Source organism: Dendrobates tinctorius, unplaced genomic scaffold (assembly GCF_039654945.1).
Source record: "Dendrobates tinctorius isolate UK_male_01 unplaced genomic scaffold, ASM3965494v1 ptg000202l, whole genome shotgun sequence".
Lineage (NCBI taxonomy): Eukaryota > Metazoa > Chordata > Amphibia > Anura > Dendrobatidae > Dendrobates > Dendrobates tinctorius.
Window position 1 is genome coordinate 1,460,920 of NW_027361869.1, and position 27,559 is coordinate 1,488,478.

Consider the following 27,559-nt stretch of genomic DNA (forward strand, 5'->3'; position numbering starts at 1 on the left):
GGCCCGGGAGCGTCACGTGACCTGTAGCTTCGGGAGGAAGGGGGTTCAGTTTTTTTTTTTTTGTCCTCTGATCCATTACTTAACTTCAATAATGAAACAAATTACATTTTTTTTTAGATGATGGTCATGGGTGATATTGTTCGAAACGCGTTATCATTGACAACGCGGAACTGGATAATGGAACTTATCAATAAAATCCGCCCTTTATCATCTCTCTGGACCCAGCGCCGCATTCTCCATTTTCTCTGTGTTCAAGTTTCTGCTCTTTCTGTTGCAGAAGTTAAAAAAAAAAAATTCAATACCGTAGGTCGCTTGCAAAAGAGAAGAAGTCCGGGCCGGATGACAATTGCAACCGAAACCCACCAAACCCTGCAGGGGTGTAATTTGGGCGACAGTGGCGTCACGGCGCCAATCATCAGCTGTCATGTCCCATCGTCACCGCCTGCGCCTGTTCTTATAACAGGATGGTTAACCCTTCAAAGTCACAGCCAATATTGGTTTTAAGGGACTATAACGGGGTTTTTTTTTTGCACAGATGTTTTAGTCCAGGACAAGTGCGGCGGCCACTGTGCCCAGGTGACCATATGCGACAGCGCCGTACATGTATGGCGCGCGGTCAGGAGCCGGGCGCGATCAGAGATCAAGGATAGATGCCGCTGTCAAGCAAGCCAGAGACAGTTAAGGGGTTGGAAATGTAGGAAGGCGTCTCTCCGCAACCATCCCCGGCCTGCAACACGACTGCAGGGTTGCGGTGCCACTGTCATGGCAGTAAGGCGGTTATACTAAAGTCCCTTGTGTCTGCCACATTTGTACACTCAGTGGCTGAGCGCCATGAGAGATTAGTAGTTTTAGAACACACTGTAATATTACAGGACCGCAGCTTCAAATCCTCGGGAGGACCAATATTCATTTTTAATAAATATATTTAAATGTAAATAAAATCTAAAAAAAAAAAAAGGCCACATCCATGACTGTCAAAACTAATAAAAGGTCATATGTATCCATTTCCTTTGATGAACAATGAAATGGAGAAATTGAAATATCAGAATTGCTGATTTTTGGTCACAAGCATTTGCACCGATTTTTGTCTAGTTTTTTTGGTGTTTTTTTTGCCCATTTTTCATTAGCTCCAAATTCTTTAAATTTGCGCCTGTTTTTCTATGCGTTCATTTGTTTTATTTTAATGTTTGTTATTATAAGCATGGTTTGTTCTCCAGATTTTTTTGGGCCGATTCATAAATTGTAACTTTTTAAAAATGTCCTCCAGTCCTTCCCACCCCCGCCTGGCGTGATTTTAAATACTTCTGAATTTTTTTTTGCACAAATTTTATTTGAATTTGCGACATTTGTAACTAAAAAGTCTCAAAAATGGGTTAAAGACAAATATAAAGAGAATTTTTAATTCTGCAGATAAAACAAATGTAAAAAAAAGTGATTAAAAAAAAAAGAAAATAAATGCATCAGGCTCAAAATTACTCCAGAGGCGGATTGGATAAGATTTCTGCAAAATACTAATGACTTTAGATTTTTTTTAAAAAAAAGCCCAAAATAATAAAATAAGGCAGACGAAAAACACCAAAAACTAGACAAGAAAGGATGCAAATGCAATAATGACTGCTGGCGACTAACTTGTGAGCACAGTGATGAAGCTGGCTGGGAGTAAAAGGTAACAGCGCGCTCCTGTGATCCTGGCCAACTTCAAAACAGCGCTTACAAGTTAAAAAAATATATAGCCTACAGCATCTTGCATGTTCCGCTGTCCAGCAGTGGTGGTTGGTCTCCTAGGTAACGAGTTGTAAACAAAAGAAAAGTATTAAAATGTCTCAAGAACTGCTTCAAATTTTAATAATCAGCAAAATATCTTTACATGGAGCAGAGCATTGTTTCCCTGCTACCCTTCACACTGCCCACCATCTTGGTGCCATTTTTTCCCCACGTAACTCAGACACAATGGCTATCCACATGTTGAGACAATGGGATTCATCAGACCAGACACCTCCTACCATTACTCTGATCATTGCAGGTGGAGAATAGGGGTCATCATGAACTGTCTAAAGCTTCACCGCAAGCTGCAATGTCCTGTGTGTACTGACCCCTTTCTATCATGGCTAGCAGGATTATTCTTTTGTGGGATCAGGACAGATGGCGAGCAGTTGCTCACCACACACATCAATGGACGTCCATGAACTGGTTTACCATTTGTCCCTCTCTGGTCCACTTTTTCTACCAACAACTCCAAACGAGTAACTCACCATGAAGCTGTCGTATTCTGTAAATCCACCAACTTATACTGTATGGACCTCAGAAGACCCACGATATACCAGGAACAGCCAATAAGACCTGCTGTACTGTATACATGGAAGACCCCAAAAGTTCTGCTGTATTCGAGGAACACTCAACAATACCTGAAGTATGCCGGGAATGCCCCAAAGGTTCTATCGCATATCGGGAGCACCCCACAAGAACTGCCGTATACAAAACACCCCAAAAGTTTAGCCGTATACCAGAAATATCCCACAAAAACTGTCATATAGCAGGAACACCTTACAAGACCTGCCATATATCGGGAACACCCTACAAGACCCACTGTATACCAGACACCCAACAAGACCTGTCGTATACAAGGAACACCCCTAAGACCTGTTGTATACTGGTATCACCCCACGAGACCTAACATATAGAGGGAACACCCCACGAGACCCGCCGTATACTGTGAACATGCCACAAGACCCGCCGTATACTGGGAACACCCAAAACCTGCTGTACACCAGGAACACCTCTAAGACCTGCTGTATACCAGGAACACCTAAGGCTACTTTCACACATCAGGTTTTCGGCGTCAGGCGCGATCCGGTGTCGTGCCGGAGCGCCGGATCCGGCAAATATTTTGTAAAACCGGATGTGACGGATCCGTTTTTCTGCCGGATTCGTCTTGCACTTGACAGACAAAACCGGATCCGTCTCATCCGGTTTTTGTTCCGTTTTTTGACGGATTACGCCGGATCCGGTTTTTAAAATTGACCCTTGTGGCCTTCCGAACGGGATTGGCTACTGAAAAACTATATATAGCGTGTTCCTACAGCCCTTCTTTGACAGGTTGTAGAGGAGAAAGTGCAGGTTGGAGAGAAGAGCAAGTTACTGGCGAAGATGGATGTTGTGATTGGAAATATTTTGAAGAATTTGGCGGATTTTACAGCGGAGGCGAATCGTTTGAGGGTGATTGTTCTGGAGGAGAGAGCGAGACAGCAGCGCATCAGGCATCGTAGACGACGTTTGTGGATCCACCCCATCACAGCCAAGAGAATGACGCGTGGGGTCTATTCTACACTATGCATGGACCTTAGACGAAACCCGGATAAATTTTTTGGATATGTTCGGATGAAAATAGAGAATTTTGATTACTTGGTGGAGCGCATTGCACACCTCATAAGAAAAGCAGACACCTATTGCCACTTCTCTGTTTCACCCGCAGAGCGTCTGATGGTGACTTTAAGGTAAGCCACATTTATTGGATATGCTCGCATCAGAGCACACTTTCACTGCAATCTTGTTGGTGGTAGTTTGTATCTCCAAGTGTTATAGCTGAGTTTTGGTATGTAATGCTGTAATTTTAAACTAATTGATTGTTTTTTTAATTCCCCACAGATTTCTTGCAACTGGAGAATCCCTTTCGTCACTGCATTTCCAGTACAGACTCGGGATTTCCACCATATCTGGAATAGTGAAGTACACATGCCGTGCACTGTGGGACTCCTTAGCTGAAGAGTTTTTACCAGAGCCCACAACAGAGAGGTGGATTGAAATTTCAGAAAAGTTTCTACAGATATGTCAGTTTCCCAACTGCTTGGGCGCTGTGGACGGGAAACATATCCGCATTGTAAAGCCAGCCGGATCGGGATCGGAATATTTCAATTACAAGAAATATTTTTCAATTGTCCTCATGGCCATCGCTGACGCGGAATACAAATTTATTGCGGTTGATATTGGGGCCTATGGCCGCTCCAATGACTCTCAAGTTTTCAAACTGTCTGCCATGGGGCGTAAACTGTATGGAAACACCTTCCAGTTCCCACCCCCTAGACCGCTGCCGCAAACATCTGGTCCACCTATGCCATTTGTCTGTGTAGGGGATGAAGCCTTCCAGCTGTCAGAACACCTTTTGAAACCGTACTCTAGCAGAGGATTGACAAGAACAAAACGCATTTTTAATTACCGCCTCACAAGAGCAAGAAGAATGGTTGAATGTACCTTTGGTATTCTGACAGCCAAATGGTGGGTCCTATTGACTGCGATCAACCTCAAGACAGAAACTGTGGACGAGGTGATCAAAGCTTGCGTGGTACTCCACAATTTTGTTATCTGCAAGGAACCCATTTCCATTGAGGACACCTCTGAAGAAACCACCTTGCAAGATTACCATGACATTACCACTAGAAGTTCTGTGACGGTTTCAGTAATGAGGGACAATTTTGCACTATACTTTGTCACCTCAAGGCAGAGTACACTGGCAGGATGACATAGTGTGAAAGATTTGTGCCCTTAACCAAACTTGTGTACCAACAGTATATACCTTTGCCAACCAAAGTTGGCTATCTTGTCATGGTCTCTATTTTTAGCTTTAGGCCACAGGTGTGTACCTGGTTGTGTTTTATGCAAAGTATTTCACCTTGTAACAAAAGTTGTGCACATTGTTCGGAAATCACCAACAATAAACACAACTTTTTAGGTGAAATACTTTGCTTCAAACACAACCAGGAACACAACTGTGGCAAAAAGGTAAAATTTACCCACAGTTATATACCTGGTTTTGAATACCTTTTTACCTTTGAAATATCCTGTATTTAACCTTTTTTTTAAACATAGTTCGCCGCAGAAAGAAATGACAGACAACCAGTGTAAACGATAATTTAACTTTTATTTAAATATTTTTTTTTTGTAAAATGTTTTTAAAGTGCAAAAAACTTTTTTAATAAAGGTTTTAAAACCAATAGGCATTTTTATTAAAAAACACATTACAAATCTGTGTAGTGTGGGGTGGAAATACTGCTGGAGGGGCTGCGGGACACTTCGACACTGGGAGTGTGGAGAGAGGACTGGGATCGTGGTGGGGAAGGAACAGTTAGAGGTGAAGGTGTGGAAAAAGCTACAGAATGGGTGGACATGTGGGAGGCAGAAGAGGTGGTGGGCGGTGGAGTGGAGGGTTGGGCAGGGACTGTAGGAGCAGATGATGTTGATGGCAAGTTGTACGGGGAAGGAGTTTGGTACGGGGAAGGAGTTTGGTACGGGGCAGGTTGCTGGAAGTGGGGAGATGTCTGGTACTGGGGAGGTTGCTGGTACTGGGCAGGTTGCTGGTACTGGGCAGGTTGCTGGTGCTGGGCAGGTTGCTGGTGCTGGGGAGGTTGCTGGTGCTGGGGAGGTTGCTGGTGCTGGGGAGGTTGCTGGTGCTGGGGAGGTTGCTGGTGCTGGGGAGGTTGCTGGTGCTGGGGAGGTGGCTGGTGCTGGGGAGGTGGCTGGTGCTGGGGAGGTGGCTGGTGCTGGGGAGGTGGCTGGTATGTAATAGAAGGGGGAGGATGGAAAGTGGCTGGAGGGGGTGCAGGTGGAGGAACTACTGTGGTGGGAGGAGGAGGTTGGGAGGTAACGTGCTGGAGAGCACCGTGGCATGAATGCATTACATGCATCTGCTGGGTAGGAGATAGTGTTGCCATGCGCTCCACAACAGACCTGAAAAAGATGTGGTTTGGCGAAGATCTTGCTTCTGAATGCATGGTTTGCAGAAGTGTCTTCACCTCCAGAATGCTGGAGTTGATCTGCTGAAAGCCTGCGGAGATTTGCTCTGACAAGACTTTTAGACAGTTCTGGAAAGATGCATTCAGATGAAAGAACTCTGGCGCATAAGTCTTTTCCTGACCCCTCTGCCGCAGCCGCCCAGTACCCGCAGGTGTACTAGAGGTGGCAGGGGCAGAAGGGTGGGGTAAAGGGAAAGCGATCTCCTCACCAGCAGCTTCATGTAATGTAGGCGGCCACGATGCTCCTGTGCTGGTGGATGGGACAGATGGGTCGAATGTGTGGGAAGGCAGGGAAGGTGCAGATGTACCGGGGCGGTCGAAGTGTCCCTCGGTGCCGGTCTCCTCAGGGATCGCCTCAGAAGGGTCCAACCGTGCAGGCTCCCGAGTGCTGCTCACCGTGCTGTGGAATAAAGAGAAAAAAAAACAATTAAAATAGTGACATGGCATGGCCCTGGCTGAAAAAAAAAAAGTTACATAGAAACATTTTTTTTCACATGTGCTGTGTAATATTTACCTTCTGGTGACCATTGTTTCCCGGAGGAACGACAGGGCTCGTGCGTACTTGTACTTGCTCCTGCGTCCTCCAGATCCACTCGGGGCCCGCATCTCTTTATTGAACTCCTTCTTGAAACGATCCCTCACAGACCGCCACCGCTTCACAATTCTGTCCCCTGAAACGAGAAAGGACAAAGTGGTTAGTATACAACATCAGTGTTTCCCAAACTCCAGTCCTCATGGTCCCCAGGGGTCATGTTTTCAGGATTTCCATAGTAAATGGAAATCCTGAACACATGATCCGTGGGGACCACGAGGACTGGAGTTCGGGAAACACTGGTTTACATCAAGCAACCGGTACTGTATATACTTACGCTCTTTAATCTGGGCCCGAGCTTCGAGGTCCTCCCAGCGGCCCAAAAGGAGAGAACAGATTTCCTCCCAGAGTCGTCGGGTAACGATAAGGTCAGCATGGCGGCGGTCAGCCATATTCCAGAGCGGCTCCCTTTCTCTGACGAGATCGATGAGGTGGTCCACATCGAGTCCTCCATCCTCACCGTCAGAGTCGGGAGCACGCTGTGAAGGCTGTTAAAGAAAAAGACAAAAATAACATAATTAGCCTCCACAAAAGAAATGAAATAAAAAGTGCAAAAAAACAAAGCAAAAATATTTATACTTACACGCTGGTGACCGCCGCGTTGCTGTCGCCGATGACCCTGGGAGGCACTGCGAGGACCTCTTGGCCGAGCACCAGATTGGGAAGACTAGAGAAGAAAACAAAAAATTTTATGTGTTTGGATGTAGGCATTTGTTTGCTGTGTGTGGTCTGCAGAACATTGTTTTCTGTGTTGTGTGTAGTGTGATGTTGTGTTTCTGCGTTTGATGCAAAAAACTTACCAATTGTGAGCCCACTCCAAGTGTCTGTCCACCCCTTCCTTCTTCTTCTGGGAGCTCCTCTTCATCTTGTGATTCCTGTTTTGAAATAAAAGGCAATGAATAGACATATATTACAGAGATGATGGATTTTGGAAATAAAAACTTACCGTCAAACGCTGACGATGCGAGGGAGGGCTCCCAGAAGAAGATGTGCTGTCTTCCTGGTGGCCAGACTCCATGGCTGTGGGTGGTGTTACTGCTGCTGCCAGTGCTGCCACTGTTGCTGCTGCTGCATCTCTTGGGCGGCTGTTGAATAAAGAGAAACAAAGGGGCAATGAATATCTTGATATTCCATTGCCCTAGTTTGGAGGAATGGGAGATTTGATAATTACCATCTCTCATCTGCTGCTGGACTCCCCTCCTGTTGTTCAGCATGCTGCTCCATTTGGGGTGGTGGTGGTGCTGCTGCAGTGGTCTCCTGCCTTCTCCTGCGCCTGGTTGCTGTCTTGGGTGGCATGTTGGGTGTGGCTGAGGGTCCCACTGTCATGCTTTTATATGTGTCTTGTGGGCAGAGCTACTGAGCATGCTCAGACCAAAAAACCCGGATCCGGCGCATTGCGGCGCTCATAGGCTTTCATTGTGTGAAAAAGCCGGATCCGGCGTGTCCGGCTTTTTCGCCGGAGACAAAAAACGTTACAGTAGCCGTTTTTTCCAGACGCCGGATCGCGACACATTGCCGGATCCGGCGAAAACCGGATGAAACGCATGGCCATCCGGCTCGATCCGGCTCTAATGCAAGTCAATGGGGGGGGAAACTGGATCCGGCATTGCATTTCGCCAGATCCGGTTTTTGTCAAAAGCGCCGGATCGCGCCTGACGGCGAAAACCTGATGTGTGAAAGAGGCCTAAGACCTGCTGTTTATTGGGAACACCCCACAAGACCTGTCGCATACCGGGAACACCCCACAAGACCAGTCGCATACCGGGAACACCCCATAAGACCTGCTGTATACCAGGAACACCTCTGAGACCTGCCGTACACCAGGAACACCCAAGACCTGTCATATACCGGGAACACCCCACAAGACCTGTCGTATACCGGGAACACCCCACAAGACCTGCCGTATACCGGGAACACCCCACAAGACCTGCCGTATACCGGGAACACCCCACAAGACCTGCCGTATACAGGGAACGCCCCACAAGACCTGCCATATACCGGTAACACCCCACAAGACCTGTCGCATACCGGGAACACCCCACAAGACCAGTCGCATACAGGGAACACCCCACAAGACCTGCCGTATACCAGGAACACCTCTACGACCTGCTGTTTACTGGGAACACCCCACAAGACCTGCCGTATACAGGGAACACCCCAAAAGACCTGTCATATACCGGGAACACCCCATATCTGCTGTTTTGGAGATGCTTTGACCTATCACAATTTGTATCTCGTCAGTCATGGCTTTCCATGCTATTTTGAAAGTGAAGCAATGAGTTAATAATAAAGGCAGGGCTCGTGTATGCATAGTATATAGCTGTGCCCTCTCTGTTATATTGGACCAGTACGATACATGATTGCTGGATTATATTTGCTCTCTGGCTTTTATGGTTGTTACCTGCAGTTTTGCCTGTGAGCTCAGTCTCAATGTCACGGGGGGCCGGGGGGTGCAGTTCTTCGGAAATCAGATCTTCAAAATCATTTGATTAGCAAAAACAGCAACAGATGGAACAACGCAGAGAAAGAAACTCATTTATTTCTCAGGAGGAAGACGACTGACAACTGTGGAAACATCCGACATGGTGAATAGCTGTGTGTTTTAGGATGACATCTTGTCGTCTTTTAGTGCCTCGAGCTTATTATTAGAGTTGAGCGAATTTTTCAAAATTTGGGTCCGATTATGATTGGCGGCGAATATTGTATTTGCCGAATGTCATTGTAGTCAATGTGAGTAGAAATGACCAAATATGTTTGGAATCGATCGTCAAACAAATTCAGCAAGAATATGGCAAAATCAGGTTCGGAGACCGAAGCCGAACATATTCGCTCTACTCTCATTATTATCCTTTTTTCTGCTTCTGAACAACGGAGATAAGAATGAATATCACTGTGGAGTGCGTCACCGGTGTCTGAGGACTCCTATCCCGAGAGTAGGCTGATACACGGCTCATAATCCAGGAGCGGCTGCAGACAATACCCATAGGCCCCATTCACACATGAGATTTTTGCACATAGTCTGTCCACTTTTTTTTTTTTTTTTTAAACAGAAAACATTCCCATTATAGTCTATGAAGTCGTTCACGCTCCCATCAGACACATTCAATATTAATCCAATCGAAACCTGAAAAAAAAATATATATATTTTTTTTTTTTTACCAGAAAATGTATCCCATCTGTTTTGCACCAATGTACCGTCCGCTTTTTAATGATTATTTTTTAATCTTTTTTTCCCCCCCATGCAAGAAAAATAAATCTTATATGGATGGTTAGATCAGACATACAGACCCAAAAATGGCCATAATCAAATGTAGCACACGGATAAATAAAAGAGCCTCATTTATCAGACGTGTCAAATAAAAAAAACTTGTCTATTACCCATCGCAACCAATCAGAGCTCAGCATTCATTTCTTAAACACTGGTAAAATTTAAACTCCTCTGGTTGCTATGGGCAACAGACACTTTCTTTTTAAATCTTCCCTAATGTCTTTTTCAGGCAGATTCAGCATGAAATCAGAAAGAAAGAAAAAAAAGATTTTTTTTTTTTAAAAATCGATTTAGGAAATTCTTCAGGAAAAGAAAACAGATGTTACGGAGTATTCATATGGAGTTATTTTGCTGGGTTTTCAGACCAGAAAAATCCTCCCAGCACTTCAAAAACTTGGGTGCTTTTTGCTGGAAAATGCAGGAAAAAAAAAAAAAAGAAGTCAGCGTAAGCGCACCCTAGCGTGTGAAGATTTTTTTTTTTTAGCAGCTCCAGTCCAAAATCATCTTCAAAAACTCTTCTAATTCATTCCCATAGTAAATTCACTCTACTGCCCATACGAAGTTTGAGGGGTTTAGAAAAACTCCTGGCGGAACTAAAGAAAGTGCACGTCATTTCATTGGAGTGGTGCTTGAAGGAAACCTGTCTAAAATATGCACGATCAAAGAAAAAAAAAAAAAAAAAAAAAACACACTTCCAAAGTTTCAGGAAAAGAAAAACTTCAGGAAATGCCATCTTACTGGGGAATTTATCTATCACAAGTTCTGTTTCCCCGCCTGATCCGATGAGGCTGCGCGTCAGCAATTGCAGCTCAGTCATGTGACAGAGGACGTGCATCCTGGATCCATAGCACAAACAGCGCCCCCATCTGGAGGCTTCAGGAGTCTCAGCATCAACCATGAGCTGGAGGTGCAATACTCTGCGAGTCTTGTCACTCTCACACCCCTTATAGGCGAGCGCGCACTTTACACCACTCCTGGGCAGGTTTTTTGTAGCTTGTTGTGGACTTTGAAGTCCTAATAAACCAGTGATAAGACTTTAATCCATATTTTTACAACTTTAGTTATATAGGTTACCTCAGTTTTACTATTGTCTCTAGATTGGCCGAAGGTCACATTATGATGGACTTTACCCCATAAAACACATTTAGCAACCGGAGGGCCAAAAATATAAGAAAGGGCAGCCTGGAGTTACTCAGTCAGATGTTACAAATCAGGCATGATCCACCTTATCCCAATTCATACACATTGGCCAGACTGCAGCATCGCTTGTGGGGTGAAGAGGCAGCAGTCGCACCCCATACGCGGTTTGGGGCCAGGTTCTGTACTGGTGCAGTGGTTTGGGGCCAGGTTCTGTACTGGTGCAGTGGTTTGGGGCCAGGTTCTGTACTGGTGCCCAAGAGTTTTTCTTATTTTTTTAGTTTAAGGATAAAGGAGGGGACGCCATGACAAAACTCATCTGATAGGGTTGTTTAATTAAAACTTAAAAAAAGTGGGCAATAGCACTCAGACCTTGGTTTACTGCCAACAGTTACCAGTTTGAGTAGCATATTGTCACAGTGGTTGTTAGCACTGGGGTCTGGGAGCAGGAAAACAGCGACACATCTTTCCACAGGTTTCGAGAACTGCAGCTCAGCCTCAGTCTGGTGATTAGATCTGAGCAGCAATACCAGACACGACCTGTGGATAGATGTAGTGCTGTTTCTGGAGGCAAGAAGCATTTTTTTTTCGCCTAATCCTTGACAACGGCTTTCCTAAAGGGATAATAGCAAGAATTACCTGGGACCCTCCCAAATCACAAGAATGGAGCAAAGAGCATATGCGGCTGTGGCTCTATTCACGTCTCCATGTATACACTTCTGCTCCAATCATACTGGACCCCCACTTCTTGTGATTGGAGGGCGTCACTGCATTCAGATTCCCAGTGATTACATTTATCGCCTGCCCTATGCTTAGGCAATAAAGGTCAGTGGAATGACCCCTTTAATTAGCCCCATAACTCCCGATACAATGGAGGCCGCAATATGTAGAAGTCGCCTGCCCAGAAAAGACTCCAAAACAAAACTTTTTAAATGACAAAAATATATGTTTTTCTATATCTCTTTGTACACAGGGGGAGATGGGGGCTTTTTACAAGGCGTCTGTAACATTTTCATCGCTGTGCTGCGCTTGGTTTTTTCTTTTCACTTGTCTTCGGACAGCTTTGAAAAGTGATGGACTTGGCTGGGGGAAAGGGATAGGAACCAGTTTGCTGTGGGACAGTCCTGGTGTTGGGGTGCAAGGACCCCCGTTAGGAGAGGCGGTCGGGCTTCCTCCGCTGCTCACTGAGGAGTAGCCGGAACTGTTTTCCACCCCGATCTTCAGGGAAGGGATGGTGAAGTTTGTTTTTTTTGTAGGCTGTGTTGGGACATTCGTTGTGTCCTCGTCACTGGAGTCCTGGCAGCGCGTGTGTTCTGCGTGGATGACGGAGAGGTCCAGAATGCCACTGGGCGAAGTGACTGCAGGAGAGAAGAGACTGAAGGTAAAGATGGAAGCTGCCCCCAAGGGTGCCAATACCATAATCTCACTATGCAAGAGCAGCCTAGAATTAGTTTATAGTTTAAGAAATCTGGAATGGTCTCTAGATCAAGGGTTTTAAAAAGGGATTGGAAAAACATGGCAGCTCCCCCCCCTTCCCAGTTACAGCGCCTTCGCTGCCAGGGGTCGTGTCTGGTATTGCAGATCAGGTCCATTGAAGTAAACAGCACCAAGTTGCAATACTGCACACAGTGGATAGGGCAGTTTTTTTTTATTAAAACAGCCATGCTTTTCCCAATTCCAGACAAACCCTTAATTATAACCACAATTTTCCCACCTCCATATTATTGTGATACCAGTGATGTGAATTAAAAGACCAAGAACAAATCTGTTTCTAATTCATTTTAGGAAATGATTTTTTTTCAAAAAGGTACAAGAAAGATAATATTTATGAATGGCCTCTTCAAAGCCTTTCAGACTTAATTCAGCCTACACATATAGCCATATGAGGCCCCCAACACAGAGGATCAGGCTGCATGACAGGAGCCATCAGGTGGATGATTGACACTTACCATCTCCTTCCCGTTCTCCTTCGCTCTCCCGATCACCTTCATAGCCTGAACAAGAAGAATCAAGACTCCAGTCCAAGAAGTTGCCGAGCAGCGTCTCTTCTTGATTGGACAGCTCAGCGGTCGGAGTGGTCACAAAGCTGCCCCGATCTTCTTGAAAGTCATCTTCTCTTCGCCTGTCAGATCCAGTTTTGTTATTAGACTGCGGTATTGTCAAGTATTAATGCACAAAACGTAGTCGCACTTTTTAAAGTCGTATCTCGCAATAATATCTGCAAGAATTATATTTAAAGGGGTTATTCAATTCTTTCCTGGCCCCATCTGTGATTCTAGCCAGAACATCACATATGACCGCTGAAAAACAGACTGAAACAGCAAGGGCATTGGTAAAGAAAGTATTACTACTGTATTTTGCATATTCTGTACGGTCATCAGGATCTGGCATGTCAGGGGTGGTCCTGGGTTGGGAGGAGGGGGTTTCTTGGCAGTGTGATGCAGGAGCAGAGTCCCCGCAGTCTTCAGTAAAATGACGCCAGAGTTGGCGCATGCACAGATTGAGATCTGGTTCTTCTCGTCATTGAGGAGAGATCTCAATCTGCACACGCACAGACGTCATATTCCTGAAGCCCACCGTGAGGTTAATGTGTGCAGCGGGGACTCTGCTTGTGCCCCGTACCGCAAAGACACCCCCTTTTCCCAGCTCAGGGCCCGCACCATCGCCCCACTATGACTGTCAAACGTGACCCCACTCCACCCCCCGGCAAGCTACATTTGGGCTATAAGACGTATCCCCATTTCCTGGGGGGGGGGGGGGGGGGGGGGTGACTGAGAAGGGGGAACGAAAAATACGGCAAATGAAATTTTTACTAAATAAGAATAAAAAACAGAAAAACTCGTCAATTTTTTCTAAAAAAATGGCTTCTCTCCCATCTACAGATTATGATATATTGGATGTCAGCTCCACGATTTGGAACAGGCTGACCTGCAATACCACACACAACCTGTAGACAAGTGTGGTGCTGTTTTAAAAATAAATCAGCATGTTTTTCTAATTTTGTACAAGCCACATAAAAGATAATGATTTATATGATTGGAATCCTCCCCCCAGGAAGAGTTTTACTTACCTTTTCGTTTTGTTCCCAGCAGGTGAGCACAGGAAGGGATGGATGTCTGCGACACTAGGCGAGGATGCAGGGCTCTCTGTATCCTGGAGGGAAACCCCAAGCAAGGTACACAGCTGGCTGTAGTCCATCACCTGCTGAGAACAGCAATCAGATTGTTACCTGAGCCAAGCACCCACTCCCAGAAGAGTGACCAGCAGCCAGTGATCCAACACCTGCTAAACACACAGCTTGTCAGCTGGGCCACCGTACACCGCGCAGCCGCTGTACACCGTGCAGCCGCCATCTACAACCCGCCACCACAAGAATAAATATGCTTGCTCTAATCAATTCTGCACATGTGCATTAAGTTGTAAGGTCGGACCATGGTGGGCGATCAATGGTCAAATCTTGAGCAATAGCACCACATTTATGCAGTGTAGTGTCCCTGCCAAATAAACAAGGGTATGTATACTACTGCATTTTTTTATTGCTCCAGAAGGTCTAAAAAAAAAAAAAAAAAAATATTCTAATTATACTGTCACCTTTGTATACAGCACCTGTGCAGAACTATGTGTCTTCCTGGCAAGACTGCAAATACACACCGTGTAGTCAAGTACCAAGGCCCCCATAAACATTTTAGATTTAGGGCTAAATCTTTATAGGGGGGGGTCTCCAGGCTCTGCCCTGATAGATGATGTTGGGGGACAAGAACCGGCCATGGTGAATGTCGACATCCGCTCCTTTTGTTTTCAGTGGATTGGAGCAGCAACCAGAAGTATTTGTCAGTAACTTACTATTAAAAAGGCATAAATGCTCAATTGTGATGAGCGTGCATGTGTGTAGGAGGTGGGGAAGGGAGGAGTAGTTATCAGATGAATGAGTTTGACCTACGGTAGAAATGAGCAAAACAAACCTGGTCTGGCATAGAGTTCGGCACTCCAAGGTAGCCAGGCCAGGCCAGTGTTCACTTCTGTGCCAATAACCCTCTGTCCACATTCTGGGCTGGACCAGGTCAGTGGTCCCTTCTTCTGTGCCAGTAACCCTCTGTCCACATTCTGGGCCAGACCAGGTCAATGTTCCCTTCTTCTGCGCCAGTAATCTCTGTCCACATTCTGGGCCGGACCAGGTCAATGTTCCCTTCTTCTGCGCCAGTAATCTCTGTCCACATTCTGGGCCGGACCAGGTCAATGTTCCCTTCTTCTGCGCCAGTAACCCTCTGTCCACATTCTGGGCCAGACCAGGTCAGCGTTCCCTTCTGTGCCAGTAACCCTCTGTCCACATTCTGGGCAGGACCAGGTCAGCGTTCCCTTCTTCTGCGCCAGTAACCCTCTGTCCACATTCTGGGCCGGACCAGGTCAGTGTTCCCTTCTTCTGCGCCAGTAACCCTCTGTCCACATTCTGGGCCAGACCAGGTCAGCGTTCCCTTCTGTGCCAGTAACCCTCTGTCCACATTCTGGGCCGGACCAGGTCAGTGTTCCCTTCTTCTGTGCCAGTAACCCTCTGTCCACATTCTGGGCAGGACCAGGTCAGTGTTCCCTTCTTCTGCGCCAGTAACCCTCTGTCCACATTCTGGGCCGGACCAGGTCAGTGTTCCCTTCTTCTGCGCCAGTAACCCTCTGTCCACATTCTGGGCCGGACCAGGTCAGTGTTCCCTTCTTCTGCGCCAGTAACCCTCTGTCCACATTCTGGGCCGGACCAGGTCAGTGTTCCCTTCTTCTGCGCCAGTAACCCTCTGTCCACATTCTGGGCCGGACCAGGTCAGTGTTCCCTTCTTCTGCGCCAGTAACCCTCTGTCCACATTCTGGGCCGGACCAGGTCAGTGTTCCCTTCTGCATTAGTAACCCTCTGTCCACATTCTGGGCCGGACCAGGTCAGTGTTCCCTTCTTCTGTGCCAGTAACCCTCTGTCCACATTCCGGGCCGGACCAGGTCAATGTTCCCTTCTTCTGCATCAGTAACCCTCTGTCCACATTCTGGGCCGGACCAGGTCAGTGTTCACTTTTGCGCCAGTAACCCTCTGTCCACATTCTGGGCCAGACTAGGATCGTATTAATCGATTTGCTCATTTCTAGCAGTTATTGGGGTGCAGCCAAGTCATCTGCCCTCTATTCTACTGTCCGCAGATTTGCACAAGTAGGAGGCAGAGGGAGTGAAAACGGCAGGATCAGACTACACACAGGTTTTCCTTGTAGTCTGCAATCAGGGTGACACATAGGTCTGCATTGGAGCTGTATACACAACAGTAACTAATGGGAGGCTCATTACTTTGCAGCTTACAGGAACATTTACCATAGCAAAATTAAAAATGCCTCACCTTTTCATTGCCGATATTGCCATAAAGGTCATTCTGAAACCTTTGCTTCACGGCGGTCAGCGACACTTGACGATAGTCTTTTGGAGCGTCATCATGAAAACTAGGACGCAAGAAAAACAAAATTAAATAGTATATTATACATTAGCGACGTCTGGTTTGTATCCAGCACCAGACGTCCAGAGATTAGTCACCCTACAGATCCGCCTGAGCGGTGTAGTGTATGGGAGGCGAGCCAGCGGGTGACTCAGGCCTCAGTTATCAAACATTCTCCGGACAGGTGTACGTGGCATCCTCACCATTTCTTATGTAGAAGCAGCACACAAGGGGTTAAGTGTTCCAAAGTGAAACCCGTACACTCTGCCAACTGAGCTGGCCACGGAAGTGCTGGTATAAAAAAAAAGGGGATAGATACAATATAATCAGAAACACATATATAGCATTGTTACATAACACCATTATTAGTACCTATGCATATGGGCGATTACTGAATCTATACATCTCCGAACTCATATAGTTTGATTGTTTTTAGTGCTTACAAGTGGATTTTTTTTAGGTTTTGTGTTATACACATTTTTTTTACTTGTTAACAATGTCCTATATTTCTGACAAATGCAAAGATCTTTATTGGAAATTAGACTTGGGGGCGCTATTGTATTGGGGTCTATGGAAATTAAATGCACGTAACTGGTGAAATGTGGTACTGCAAGATTCAGATATAAATGACCAGCCCGACAATAAAAAGTACAGTATATGTAGGACTAAGGGGAAAAAAAATTAAATTAAACCATGCATTACAATTAATTTCTGTGCATTGTACTGTTGAGCTGAATTACTAAATGGTAGTAATCAAAGTTTGGGACCAATTTTTTACAATTTCTGAATCCTATATAGTGCCATAGACCCACCTTGTCTGTGCAGGATCCTTGCCAGTAGAAGAGCCCCAGCAGCTAGCTGAGCTGGGGAATACACCGACAGATCTGTGTACAGCAGGGACAGCTCAGAAATGTAGCTGCAAAGGTGCAGGGTGCCTCTGTCTAGTGAGATGATGTGAGATAGGACGTCCTTGTAGTCAATGACGGTGGGCATCTGTGATGAGAGAAACAGAAGATATAACACCATACAGTGGGTGGCTGCTGTGCCTTGCTGGCCAGGACCTCATACCCATGAAATAGAGGTCAGCCGAAGGCTCGTCCAACCGCTAGCCATCTATCTCGACTCCCCCATACACATGTATTGCAGATTGGCTGAGTGTTCATGAATTTTCAATGGAGGGAAGGATGAGGCCAGACAACTCATCAGCCTTGAGGATAAAGATTGGGCATTTATCCTCTAGTCTTCCTTTTTCCCTGCTGTGGGGAGAGAGATGGGAGGAGACCCATGCACATCAGACAATCGGCCTTGAGAAATTGACTCCGCGCTACACCTTCATTCTCAGACTCCTAGGATGCGAGTAATTAAGGTGCTTATGCTAGAAATATGAAGACCATAAAAAGCTGCAAAAATATTGCAACTTCTGGCGTTTACACACCAGTCCTGGCCAGCTACGTCCATATGAAGGAAAGAGATTTTGGCCGGAGCGTAATAACTTATGTCACCAAAACGAATGTCGATTAATGAATCAATTCAGCGTACTCCACCGTGGCGCATGCCAGTCTTAGTGAATCGCCCCCATGGTGTGTCCTAGAGGTTGCGGCCTGAGACGGAGCATCGGATGCAGTTATTTCACTAATAGGAACCCCAATTGTAAAGCCATGCCAGATGCATGTACTGGCAGATTAAGATCTACCACCTCTGTGTCTTCTGAAGTCACCACTGTCACGTTTTACTCAAAAGCTAAACTAACAACCCTGATTACTAATGAACCCTGATCCACCCGGCAATAATATAGCAAAACAGTGCAGTTAATCCTAACCCTACACTTTGCAAACAAAGACATCAGTGGCATTCAGGTCAGCTATATATATTAGAGCAAACAGGAGAATTGCACATTTCAGCATCCTCTTGTTGTTGTCCTGATGGTCCAAACTGTTGGAACACCCCCCCCCCCCCCCCCCGTGCTACCCCAGTAATAAGGAAGTCAGCTGGCTGGATAGGGGTGCACTCCTAGAGACAGTATTGGACAACCCCCCCTTTAAACATATCTATTGGACTCCATTTACCTTCCTGAGGCCAAAACCTATAGGAAAGAACAGCTTTGAGCACTTTCCTGTAAGGTGCCCCATTAATCATCATATGGATGCAGATGGGCCCTATGAGTAAAGTACATCATTGTATGACTTTACAGTGGGATACACCACAGCCTTGATCAAAGGGATACGCCAGAAAATAATGCTCGGAAGCTGTGTGCATGGAACCTTACCAGGTTTTCTAATAATTTGAAGAGACAACCTACCCGGATCTTCCCTTCCAGAGCAGATATGATCTCTCCCATCATCCGTACCAGATCCTCGTATTTGTATGTGTTATCTGTGAGCCATACTGCTTCACGAATGGTCAGGATGTCTTTGCTGATAAATCTGTAAAAATTAGCCAGAACATCAATATTGGACAAATTATATATGTGTTGTAAAAGAAAAAAAAAAAAAAAGGAAATTTCTTTTTTTTTTGTGCCGTGAGCCCTTACCGCGTGCAAATCACCATACAGGCAATGCCCACAAGCTGGAGACGGGCACGAGGAACGCTACGAAGCTTCAAGTATCGATCCACCAGACCAACAGTCATGTGCAAGCAGAGACTGGAGAAGTCCTTCATTGTAGCCACTTCTACTAGCCAGTCGATTAAGATATATCTGGAAGAGGAGATGAGAAAGTGCAATCAAGAAATGGTACTGTCCCACTGCTCGGCTAAACTGCTAGGGGTGTGTCTGACTTATCAATAGAAAACAGTAGAATTATGAATTCAGCTCTGGAAAATTATACAGGAAAAAGTAATGGAATGGATTTGTAAAATTATCTAGGTTAATATACGCTTTCCTCTTTATACATACTGCTAAAGTTTGTTTAAAAGGTGGGCATTAAAACAAAAATAGGTGCCGTTCACCTTCCAATGGGCAAGCGACGCCAGTGATGTCACGTCTACAGATACCTGCTGTAACACATGCGATCATAAGCACCATTCTTATGAACAGTACGAACCACTGATTAGAAGTGTTCCAGAGGGTATGTATAAAGGCGGCATGAAAGGAGCCGATCAGCTCCAAATGTTGAATCAAACAGCGCCGGAATAACCCTTTAAATCTCATAAAAAAGTGGGTTACCCAATACTCACCTCATAGTATCGTTCATGCCCTTTTGCTTGGTGAAGATGCTAGCTTTGCTGATGGCGTGAGATGACTGAAATACTTGAGCGACAAGGTCAGATGTCGCCCGTTCCTGACCAAACTGATTTTTTTGCCCACAAGATTTAGCCAGAGAAATCTATAAAAGGAAAGCAAAACCCCATCATACATGGTGCAAGACAGATCTAAAAGTTAATAATATGTCTTTGTAATTTTTTTTTTTATGGGACTTATGCTTACCTGTGCATCCCAGCAACCCCGTGCCGCATAATCTCGTAACTGCCGCAGGCTCTGAAGATATCGTCCGGGATCAGAGACCTGGCAAGCAAAATAAGATGAAACATTCAGCCGATGCATCTCACAAATGCTAGAGCTGCCAGAGATGGTGCCAGTGTCCTTACACAAAAGACAGATAATAAAATTTCATGTGAAAATCGAGCAAAACGCAATTATACTCACAGCAGATTTGTGCTTGGATTCCCACAGGAGGAAGGAACTGTGCAGACAGCCATGAGAGGCCGAAGCTTTCAGCAACCCCAGAGCCTCCCTCTTCTTTTCCTCTTCCTACAAGAAAGCATATAGGGAAAAAGGTTATACTTCGATTAATAGATTTAATAAAAAGTAATTTTACATAAGTGGACTGCATCCCCCTATTGATTTGCATTGGTGGTGGTGGGGGGGGGGGGATATACAGTACTCGGGCTACACCCACTATAGAGTTGACGGAGCTGTGCTTTTCTGCAACTGAGCACTTTTGACAGCTGCCGGCCCTTGACAAAAGTGTACTGGCAAGGTGCTGGGTGGTGCATCCCTTTTTTAAAGGATAGACCATCAAAGTAAAAGGGTTGTACAGGACCTTAACATTGATGGCCTAGCCTTAGGGAACAGTCTCGACGGCTGTATAACTCGGACGGGGATTGCAACGCAATGCTCGGCCTGACTAGTGGCTCTCCCAACCTGAGCATGACAGCTGCATAGAAATACATGTCGTCACACTTGGGTAGGGAGAGCCGCCGACTAGTCCGAGCAATACGGATGTCTGACTCTCCTCTAAGGGGAGAGTCTATGTCTGATCGGCAAGGTTGCCGGATGTCGCACTTCCACCGATCAGCTGTTCCCGAAACTGCTCAGCTACGGAGCTGCAATGGATGGAATAGTCGATGCGACTGGTTACTGCACATCCACTCCCTACTGATTTGAATGGGGGGCCTAAATGAGCAGTACCCAGCCACTATACAGTCAATGGAGCTGTGCAGCGCAGTAACTGAGCCATTCCGGCCACAGGGAACATCTGATCGCCGGTGGTGCCGGGTGTCGCACCCCCACCCATCAGCTGTATAGGCGGTGACAGGGAACGCGGCTGGCTTATCCACCAAAATGCGCTAGCCAGCCTAATTCACACACAGCACTGATGACATGCTGACACAGAAAACACTGTCCTGTGTCCAACCGACATCAGAAGTGGAACCACTGGGACAGTGTATCTTCAGATAGAAACACTTTAGATAATTGATATTTACGCGACACAACTGCACAAAAACAAGTCAAAAGCCAAAGTTCAGACTAGTCGAAAAGTGACTCCATTGACAATCATTAGGTAAAACACTCTGGACATGCAAGCTATATTGTTGATTTTTTAGGGCTTTGGGGGGGGTGTTTTGTTCTTCAATGAAGATTTTATATAATTTTCCATGTCTAATTTACTGGATAATCTGGCATTTATCTAGTTTGTACATGTAACCAGAAGAGGGAAAAGTCACGAGAGAACTCACCTCAAATAAATTTAACACCTTCGCTAAGCAATACTGTAAAGATCCTCGAAGCGTCTGAATATTAAGAGGGGGGAAAAAAAAAAAGTGGTTTTTTTTTTTAATGGAACAATTTTGAAAATTTTTTTTGTATGTTTATGGCAAATATTACGCTAGGAAATAATTCATATCTGGCCTATTACTAATATAATTTAATGTTTTGGCCTTATAATACGCACCCCTGTAACAAGCTCTTCCTGAGAGTCGCCCCTGCATTCATCCTTCAAGCTGTCAAACACCACAGCCTTACAGCAGCTTCCAGAGGTGGACCAAGGCGGGCGAATAAACAACCAGACAAAGGGGCCCGCTCCGGAGTTCAGCCGTTCCGTCAAACTAAAGAAATGCGAGGCTTTTAATCCATTAACTTCAGCCCGACCGTCATCGGACATAGACACTGCGAAACCAGAATGCAAAACTGATTTCAAGCCATAATAAACCTTGGATGTGCATTAAAATCTCTTTAAACATTTCCATTTATGCCCTTTAAATTTGGCCTTGTGTTCTTCAAAAAGACATAGCTGTAGGAGTATTTTTTTTTTTTTTAATTCTATGCGAGACAAGTTGTAGTTTTGAATGGGTTCAGTGTGTGGCAAAAACATATCATGATTCTCCAGGTAAATTTTTCTGTTAGTTCAGTGATTAAAAAGCCCAAACCACAAAACTTTGTACAGAGAGAAAAGACAAAAATAAAATGATTGTCCGATCTCCTTAACTTTTATTATTTATTTTTTTTTTGCAAAGCAAGCTTTCTTTTCTTGATACCATTTTTTGGGGTAATTATGACATTTCTATTGCATTTTTAGGAGGAGGTGCAGTGTCCATCCCACCGACCAGTCACCAAACAAAAAAAATTCCTAGCAATTCAATTTTTCTCATACAGCATGGGTAAATTAATTTTAGATTCTCATAGATTGGACTTTTAGGAATGTGTATTTCTTAATTTTTATTAACTGAAAAAAGGTCAATTCAAATTGGTGTATAATTGAAAGAAAACTTTTCTTTTAATCTGTTTTTTGTTTTTTAAAAGTTGCCTTTGAGGACATGTCCACTTGTTCTGTATACAGATGATATAGAATCAGTGATAATCTTCTACGAAGCCGAGCTGGTGGTGGTGACAGGGGTCTTCAATGGGCCTTTGGCTGCCATGGCAACAGGGTGGGCACCACAGCAGTCAAAATGATGCAATCACTCCAGTTATATGTCATTGTCGAATGTTGACAGCGGCATTTAAGTCGTTAAACTACAGTGATGGCAGCCATTTCTGATTGCTACAGTTACAAGCTGCCCGCAAAATCCTCCATTCATAGGACATACTGGTACGTTTCATGTCAGGAAGGGGTTAAAGCGCAATTAAACACAAAAATGGTTTGAAAGTATGAACTAAAGTAAAAAAAAAAAAAAAAAAAAAAAAAAAAAAAAAAATAAATCTTGTTGGCATCACAAAATGGACATCTAAACATCACCATATAGAAACCTATTGGGGAATGTAAACATTCAGAAAGTTGGGCCTAATCGTTCAAAATGTCCTGACGGAAAAACCAGCCATGTTGCCCACAGCAACCAATTAGAACTCGGCTTTCATTTTTTCTGCACCATTTGGGGAATGAAAGCAGCGCTCTGATTGGTTGCTATGGGCAACAAGGCCAGTATTTCTGTCAGGTTGGTTTTGATGAGGCCTGAATGGTGTTAGCACAGAATATCAGAAGGCGCTATAAAAATCCAACCGGTCACTTACAGCCCTCATTGTACAAGTAGGCAATTCCCAGCTTCACACACGCTTCAAAATTTCCACATTCTGCAGCCCTAATGGAATCAAGAAGAGAAATATTGAGGAAAATGCAATAAAAAAATTGAAACTTACGTCAGGTTTTCTTGCACTTTGTTTGCGGTTTATGGGCAGATATTGAGCCCATATTACTAATGCAATCCCCAATGTGACCTATGACCGCTTCATGAGGATCAGCCATTACGCCTGGACCAGGACTTGCGTCCGTAATTTTGGCGCACTAATACATCCGTACAATGATTGTCTTGAAACTGGGTCAGCAAGGGTTGGATTTACATCGGAGCCCGACCAGTTTTTCTTCCCTGTGCGGCTCTTCCCTTAGAGGGACAAGCTCCTACAAACGTCAGCGAACCTGAATAAAATAATGTTACCTTTCGAACAGATGTAGGTTTTCGGGTGACGGCCATACATCCTGGAAGCAGGCGCGAGCCCAAACACTACTGTGAGTGTCCACCATGGACCTTAGATGAGGGTGAACCTGCAATGGTGAGCACATGCGTTATCCCCCCGCAGCCCTGCACCAGGGACCCATACGCATCTCCTCTTATGGACTTACGTCTCGCATGGATTGCATGTCCACGGCAGGAAGGCACTCCAGGATATAGAGAAGAACGTCCTCTGGGAGGCTGAGCAGCGTCAGGAGCCGCGGACGGCGTTTCACGCGCCGTTTCGAAGGGGCAGCAAAACATTTTGAGCAGCGGCAATGCAGAACTGCAAAAAGGAAAGGAAGAACATAATGAAACGCCGAACCTATAAATTACAGGCAGTGTATAGAGCTCCAGGTATATGCAATATATAAGGGGTTGTATATTTATGCAGCTCTAATAGGCACCGTGCAATGGTCGCCTCGTATAAATGGGGTTTGTCACTTCTGTTATCCTGCATTTCCATTTCCTCCTCCTTCCCTTCGTGCTTCTCCCTCCATTGTAATCTGAAGCCATGAGCAGAAACCCTACAGCCGCCCCATAACATGACCCTGTCACTACACATCAGCGTTTGCTGCCTACATACAACGCCGTTACCAGTTCTCTCTTTTCTAGATTTTCTCACATTTTTCCAGCAGATCAGAACAAACACGGTAATTTTATATATTATTTATTTATATACAGCGCCTCTCATCTCCTCATCGGAAGGTAGTAGGCGCTGAAGACATGGCGTAAAAGCATTTACCAGGTATTACGTACCAGAATGAAGAATACTAGCCAGGTGTGGTGGGCAGGGCATGCTGGGAGCTGTAGTTTTTTTAACAGCTGGAGGCCAAAGCTGTGCTGTAGAAGACAGCTGGTAGTGAAAGTGGCCAACTGCATTTATTGTTATGACCATATGTTGTCAGTTATGTGCATCCATACAGAGGAAATTCAATCAAAATTCACTTATTGTGCTTGCTCGTATCAACCCGCCACCTTAGATCGTAGGGGATTCCCTGATCGGACGTTCTATCAGCAACTTTTTAATTTAAAAAAGGGCTGTTTGATATGTACAAAAAGTTGGGGTATTGTTAGAAACAGCACCACTCTCAACTATAGACTGTGCCCGGTATTGCAGCGGCAAACCTAGACACAGCCATTGGAGATTTTTTTTAAAAAAATAAAAAACAAAAACCTCCAAAATCATAAGCTCGTAGGAAATGTGTGTCACTAGAACTTGCCAGGGGAGGTTATGGCTGGCCATAGTTTTATAGCACATCGGGCACTGAAATGAGTGGCTGTCTAGGTGGTAAGGTTGTAGGGACCAGTCTGCCAGTGGCACTTAAAGGGGAAAAAGAGGGATGTACAAGGCCAAGTCACAGCATGGCATATCCTACACGTCTGATAGGTGCACCCTTTCCAGAATAGAGGTCCCCTTGATCTCCTGTCATGTCTCTGGCATCTACATTCAGAGAAGGAATGGTAAGGTGACCATGCATGTGCTATGGGAGTTACAAAAACTGATGAGGAAGGGCATGGTTGGCAAAGAATGGAGTCAAAAACACTCAAGCTGTGGTGGGCAGTGAAATTTGAGTCAGGGGTCAGCCAATCTGGAGAGAGAAATATTGATGATGTTGGCGAGTATAATAAATAAATCTTACATGTTGAGCTACTAAGAGATACATAGTGACAGCATAGTACAGGTATACAATGTATCAACTCTATACATTGAGATTAAGTCCTACTCTTAACCCTTGCAGGAAGTCAGCCCTGATCAATGAGCACAGCTCCCTCCCCTTTACAGGCAGAGCTACTGGAAGTTGATTTTCAAACCCTCACCCGCCCACAGCACCCTATAGACAATCAGTCCAGCAATCAACTACACAGAATTGGGATCTATTGAAAAGGCAATGACACAGCCCTGGCCTAAATCCGCAAAGGCAATCAAGAGAGTAGAGGGGGAAGCACCCGAATGGGAACGAGTCAGGGGGTCAAAATACAGTAAAGAAACTGAACAAATAAGTGCAGGATTTGTTTTACACTTACAACATTTTTCTGCTTGGTTGTTGAACTACAACTCTCAGCATTGCCTTACATTTACTGTGTATAGAACCAGGTCCCTTAGAAGCCAACTTGTAAATGCAATATTTGGACAGTTAGCACTGAATCATATAAATATATAATATTTACAGCACTAAAAAGTTGCAGGTTTCTAACTTTTGGAAAAAAAATATCTATTTTAAAACATGTAAGCCACAAAGCAAGTATCTGGTTGAGGACAAGGTTATGTGCGTGTATGAGTGAAAGTGATATAACTTATTACACACGTTACTATATAGATGCACAACACAAAGTATAATTCAGTATATAAAACGACACAAAAATACTGAATATTTCATCAAAGCCAAACAAGTCAGGATGGGCAAAAAGTATTTAATAGACTTTTGGAAAACTTCGGAACACTTTTTTTTACCTATCCAATCCATCAATAAATAAAAAAAGGAAATCCCAAAACTAATAAAAACTTCAGGTGCCTAAAAGATCATCAGAATATTACTATAAGGTACAGAGGAAGACAAGAAATGGGAATATATTTAGGAGCCATTTGGACAACTGCATCTATCTAATCCATCAATTAAAAATAAAAAAACAAACTAATCAAAACTTGAAATATCTTCACGATTGATCAGGCTGGACAAAAAAAAAATTGTCTAAGTATTTAGTGGCCATATTTTGGAGATAATTTACTTTTTATATATATATATATATATTTTTAAAGCAAATTGACACCACTAGTTGCTGACTGTTGAGGCATGTAGTAACCCCCCAGATAATGTCTGGAGGCATCTCACACACTGGAGGGGGCGCCTCCCTCCCCCCTCCTAACTCTCAACTAACTTTGGAGGGAGATTTAAAATCCAGCGAGCAGGAAGCGGCAGCTCATTGGGGCAGCGGAGGAGTAGTAACACCCTGGGGCAGCCCGCCCAGTGTCCCAGGACCCCCCAAAAATCAGCAAGAAACCACATCCAAACTCAGTGGAGCAAGTTTTAACACGACAATGGGCGATCGTCGGCGATCGTGCCTTGTGACAATAGGAAGCGATCGATCGCCTGAACTACAAGCGACTTTCTATGCACGGTAATTAGCTGCATAGATCCTGACACGGAGGCTCTGCTGCCAAGCTGAGACTTGTAGTCCCCCCCCGCAGCAGAAGAGATGCAACAGGTTGTCCTATCTATGCATGGGGTAGCGCCTAAAGCAGACCAGAGCGCACTTACCGCCTCCCTTCATACCGACGGGTGAATGAGGTAGATGGCCGAGCAGGGTCGCAGGACAGCCGCTTGACAGAACAGTCAGACCTCGCTGTGGGCTACAAACCGGGCCGCGCTTGCCCCATTCCTGAGGCCACGCCTCCTACAACTTCCCATTCACTTTGCCTCCCTCCAAAACCCGCCCACTAGTGTACTCAGGCCACGCCCACCCCATAATAAATACCGCCGATAACCACGCCCTCAACTCCTCTACAACCAATACGTTTTCAGAAACTCTTATCAAATCCACCCAATTAGCGTTGACTTTAGCTACCATAGCGACGGAGTCCCTCCAAAAATGTAACTTCGGTTATTTTTAATTTTTTTCCTATTAGTGTCATCGTGAGCGCAAGATCACATTAGCGCGTCAGTTTGACGGTTAATTTACACAGCCCGTGCTTTGCCCTTACTAACCATGCCGTATTCGCACGCGATGCCCCTTCGCCTAACTGACCAATAAAAAATTAAGGTTTTTTGCACGTGATCTGATAACCACGCCTTTATTTTACCCAGAGAGCGACGCGATTGCATTTCTTTTTGAACCGAGTGGCTAGATAGTATTGGCTTTGCCAGCAGTGGGCGGTCTTGCCTCGTGACGTGACGTGACGGACATTGTTTGCCCAATGGAAGGAAAGCAGGAAGCGGCTGAGGTTACCTGAGGTCTGCGGCATGTGCTGGCACTCGCAGTGCAGGAGGCGTGGCCGAGAGAGAATTCGAACCACGCCGGCTGGCTGATTGGGTAGGGGGTGTGGCCAGCTCTTTAAACTGGAGGGGGCGTGGTCATCCTCCTAGCGATGCCGCCATGTTTTTGGTTGCCATGACGAC

At 45.1% G+C, this 27,559-nt stretch overlaps 1 protein-coding gene across 2 annotated transcripts; it reads right to left on the reverse strand.

The window, feature by feature from the left end:
* Positions 1 to 11,708: 11,708 nt before the first annotated feature.
* CCNF (cyclin F) lies at positions 11,709 to 26,872 on the reverse strand. Of its 2 annotated transcripts, none has more exons than XM_073553573.1 (17): positions 26,702 to 26,872; positions 23,573 to 23,727; positions 23,388 to 23,494; positions 22,966 to 23,033; positions 21,410 to 21,624; positions 21,195 to 21,248; positions 19,882 to 19,986; positions 19,663 to 19,740; positions 19,413 to 19,561; positions 18,769 to 18,933; positions 18,538 to 18,661; positions 17,051 to 17,231; positions 16,442 to 16,529; positions 16,146 to 16,245; positions 13,854 to 13,987; positions 12,733 to 12,905; positions 11,709 to 12,141 (listed from the first exon to the last, which is right to left on the reverse strand). In XM_073553573.1, the coding sequence occupies exons 1-17, from the start codon at positions 26,712 to 26,714 to the stop codon at positions 11,774 to 11,776; spliced, it is 2,277 nt and encodes a 758-aa protein (XP_073409674.1). In that variant the 5' UTR covers positions 26,715 to 26,872; the 3' UTR covers positions 11,709 to 11,773. The 2 variants fall into 2 exon arrangements, with proteins under 2 accessions (XP_073409674.1, XP_073409675.1); XM_073553574.1 differs by having other exon boundaries at positions 13,854 to 13,984; positions 26,702 to 26,871.
* Positions 26,873 to 27,559: the final 687 nt, after the last annotated feature.

Excerpts from the sequence above, each read along its gene's own strand:
- CCNF (XM_073553573.1), bottom strand. Across the intron at positions 16,530-17,050 it reads AAGGATCCTGCACAGACAAG|CACTTCCGTGGCCAGCTCAG; the intron begins GTGGGTCTATGG and ends TTTTTATACCAG. Across the intron at positions 12,142-12,732 it reads AGGAGAACGGGAAGGAGATG|TCACTTCGCCCAGTGGCATT; the intron begins GTAAGTGTCAAT and ends TCTCTCCTGCAG.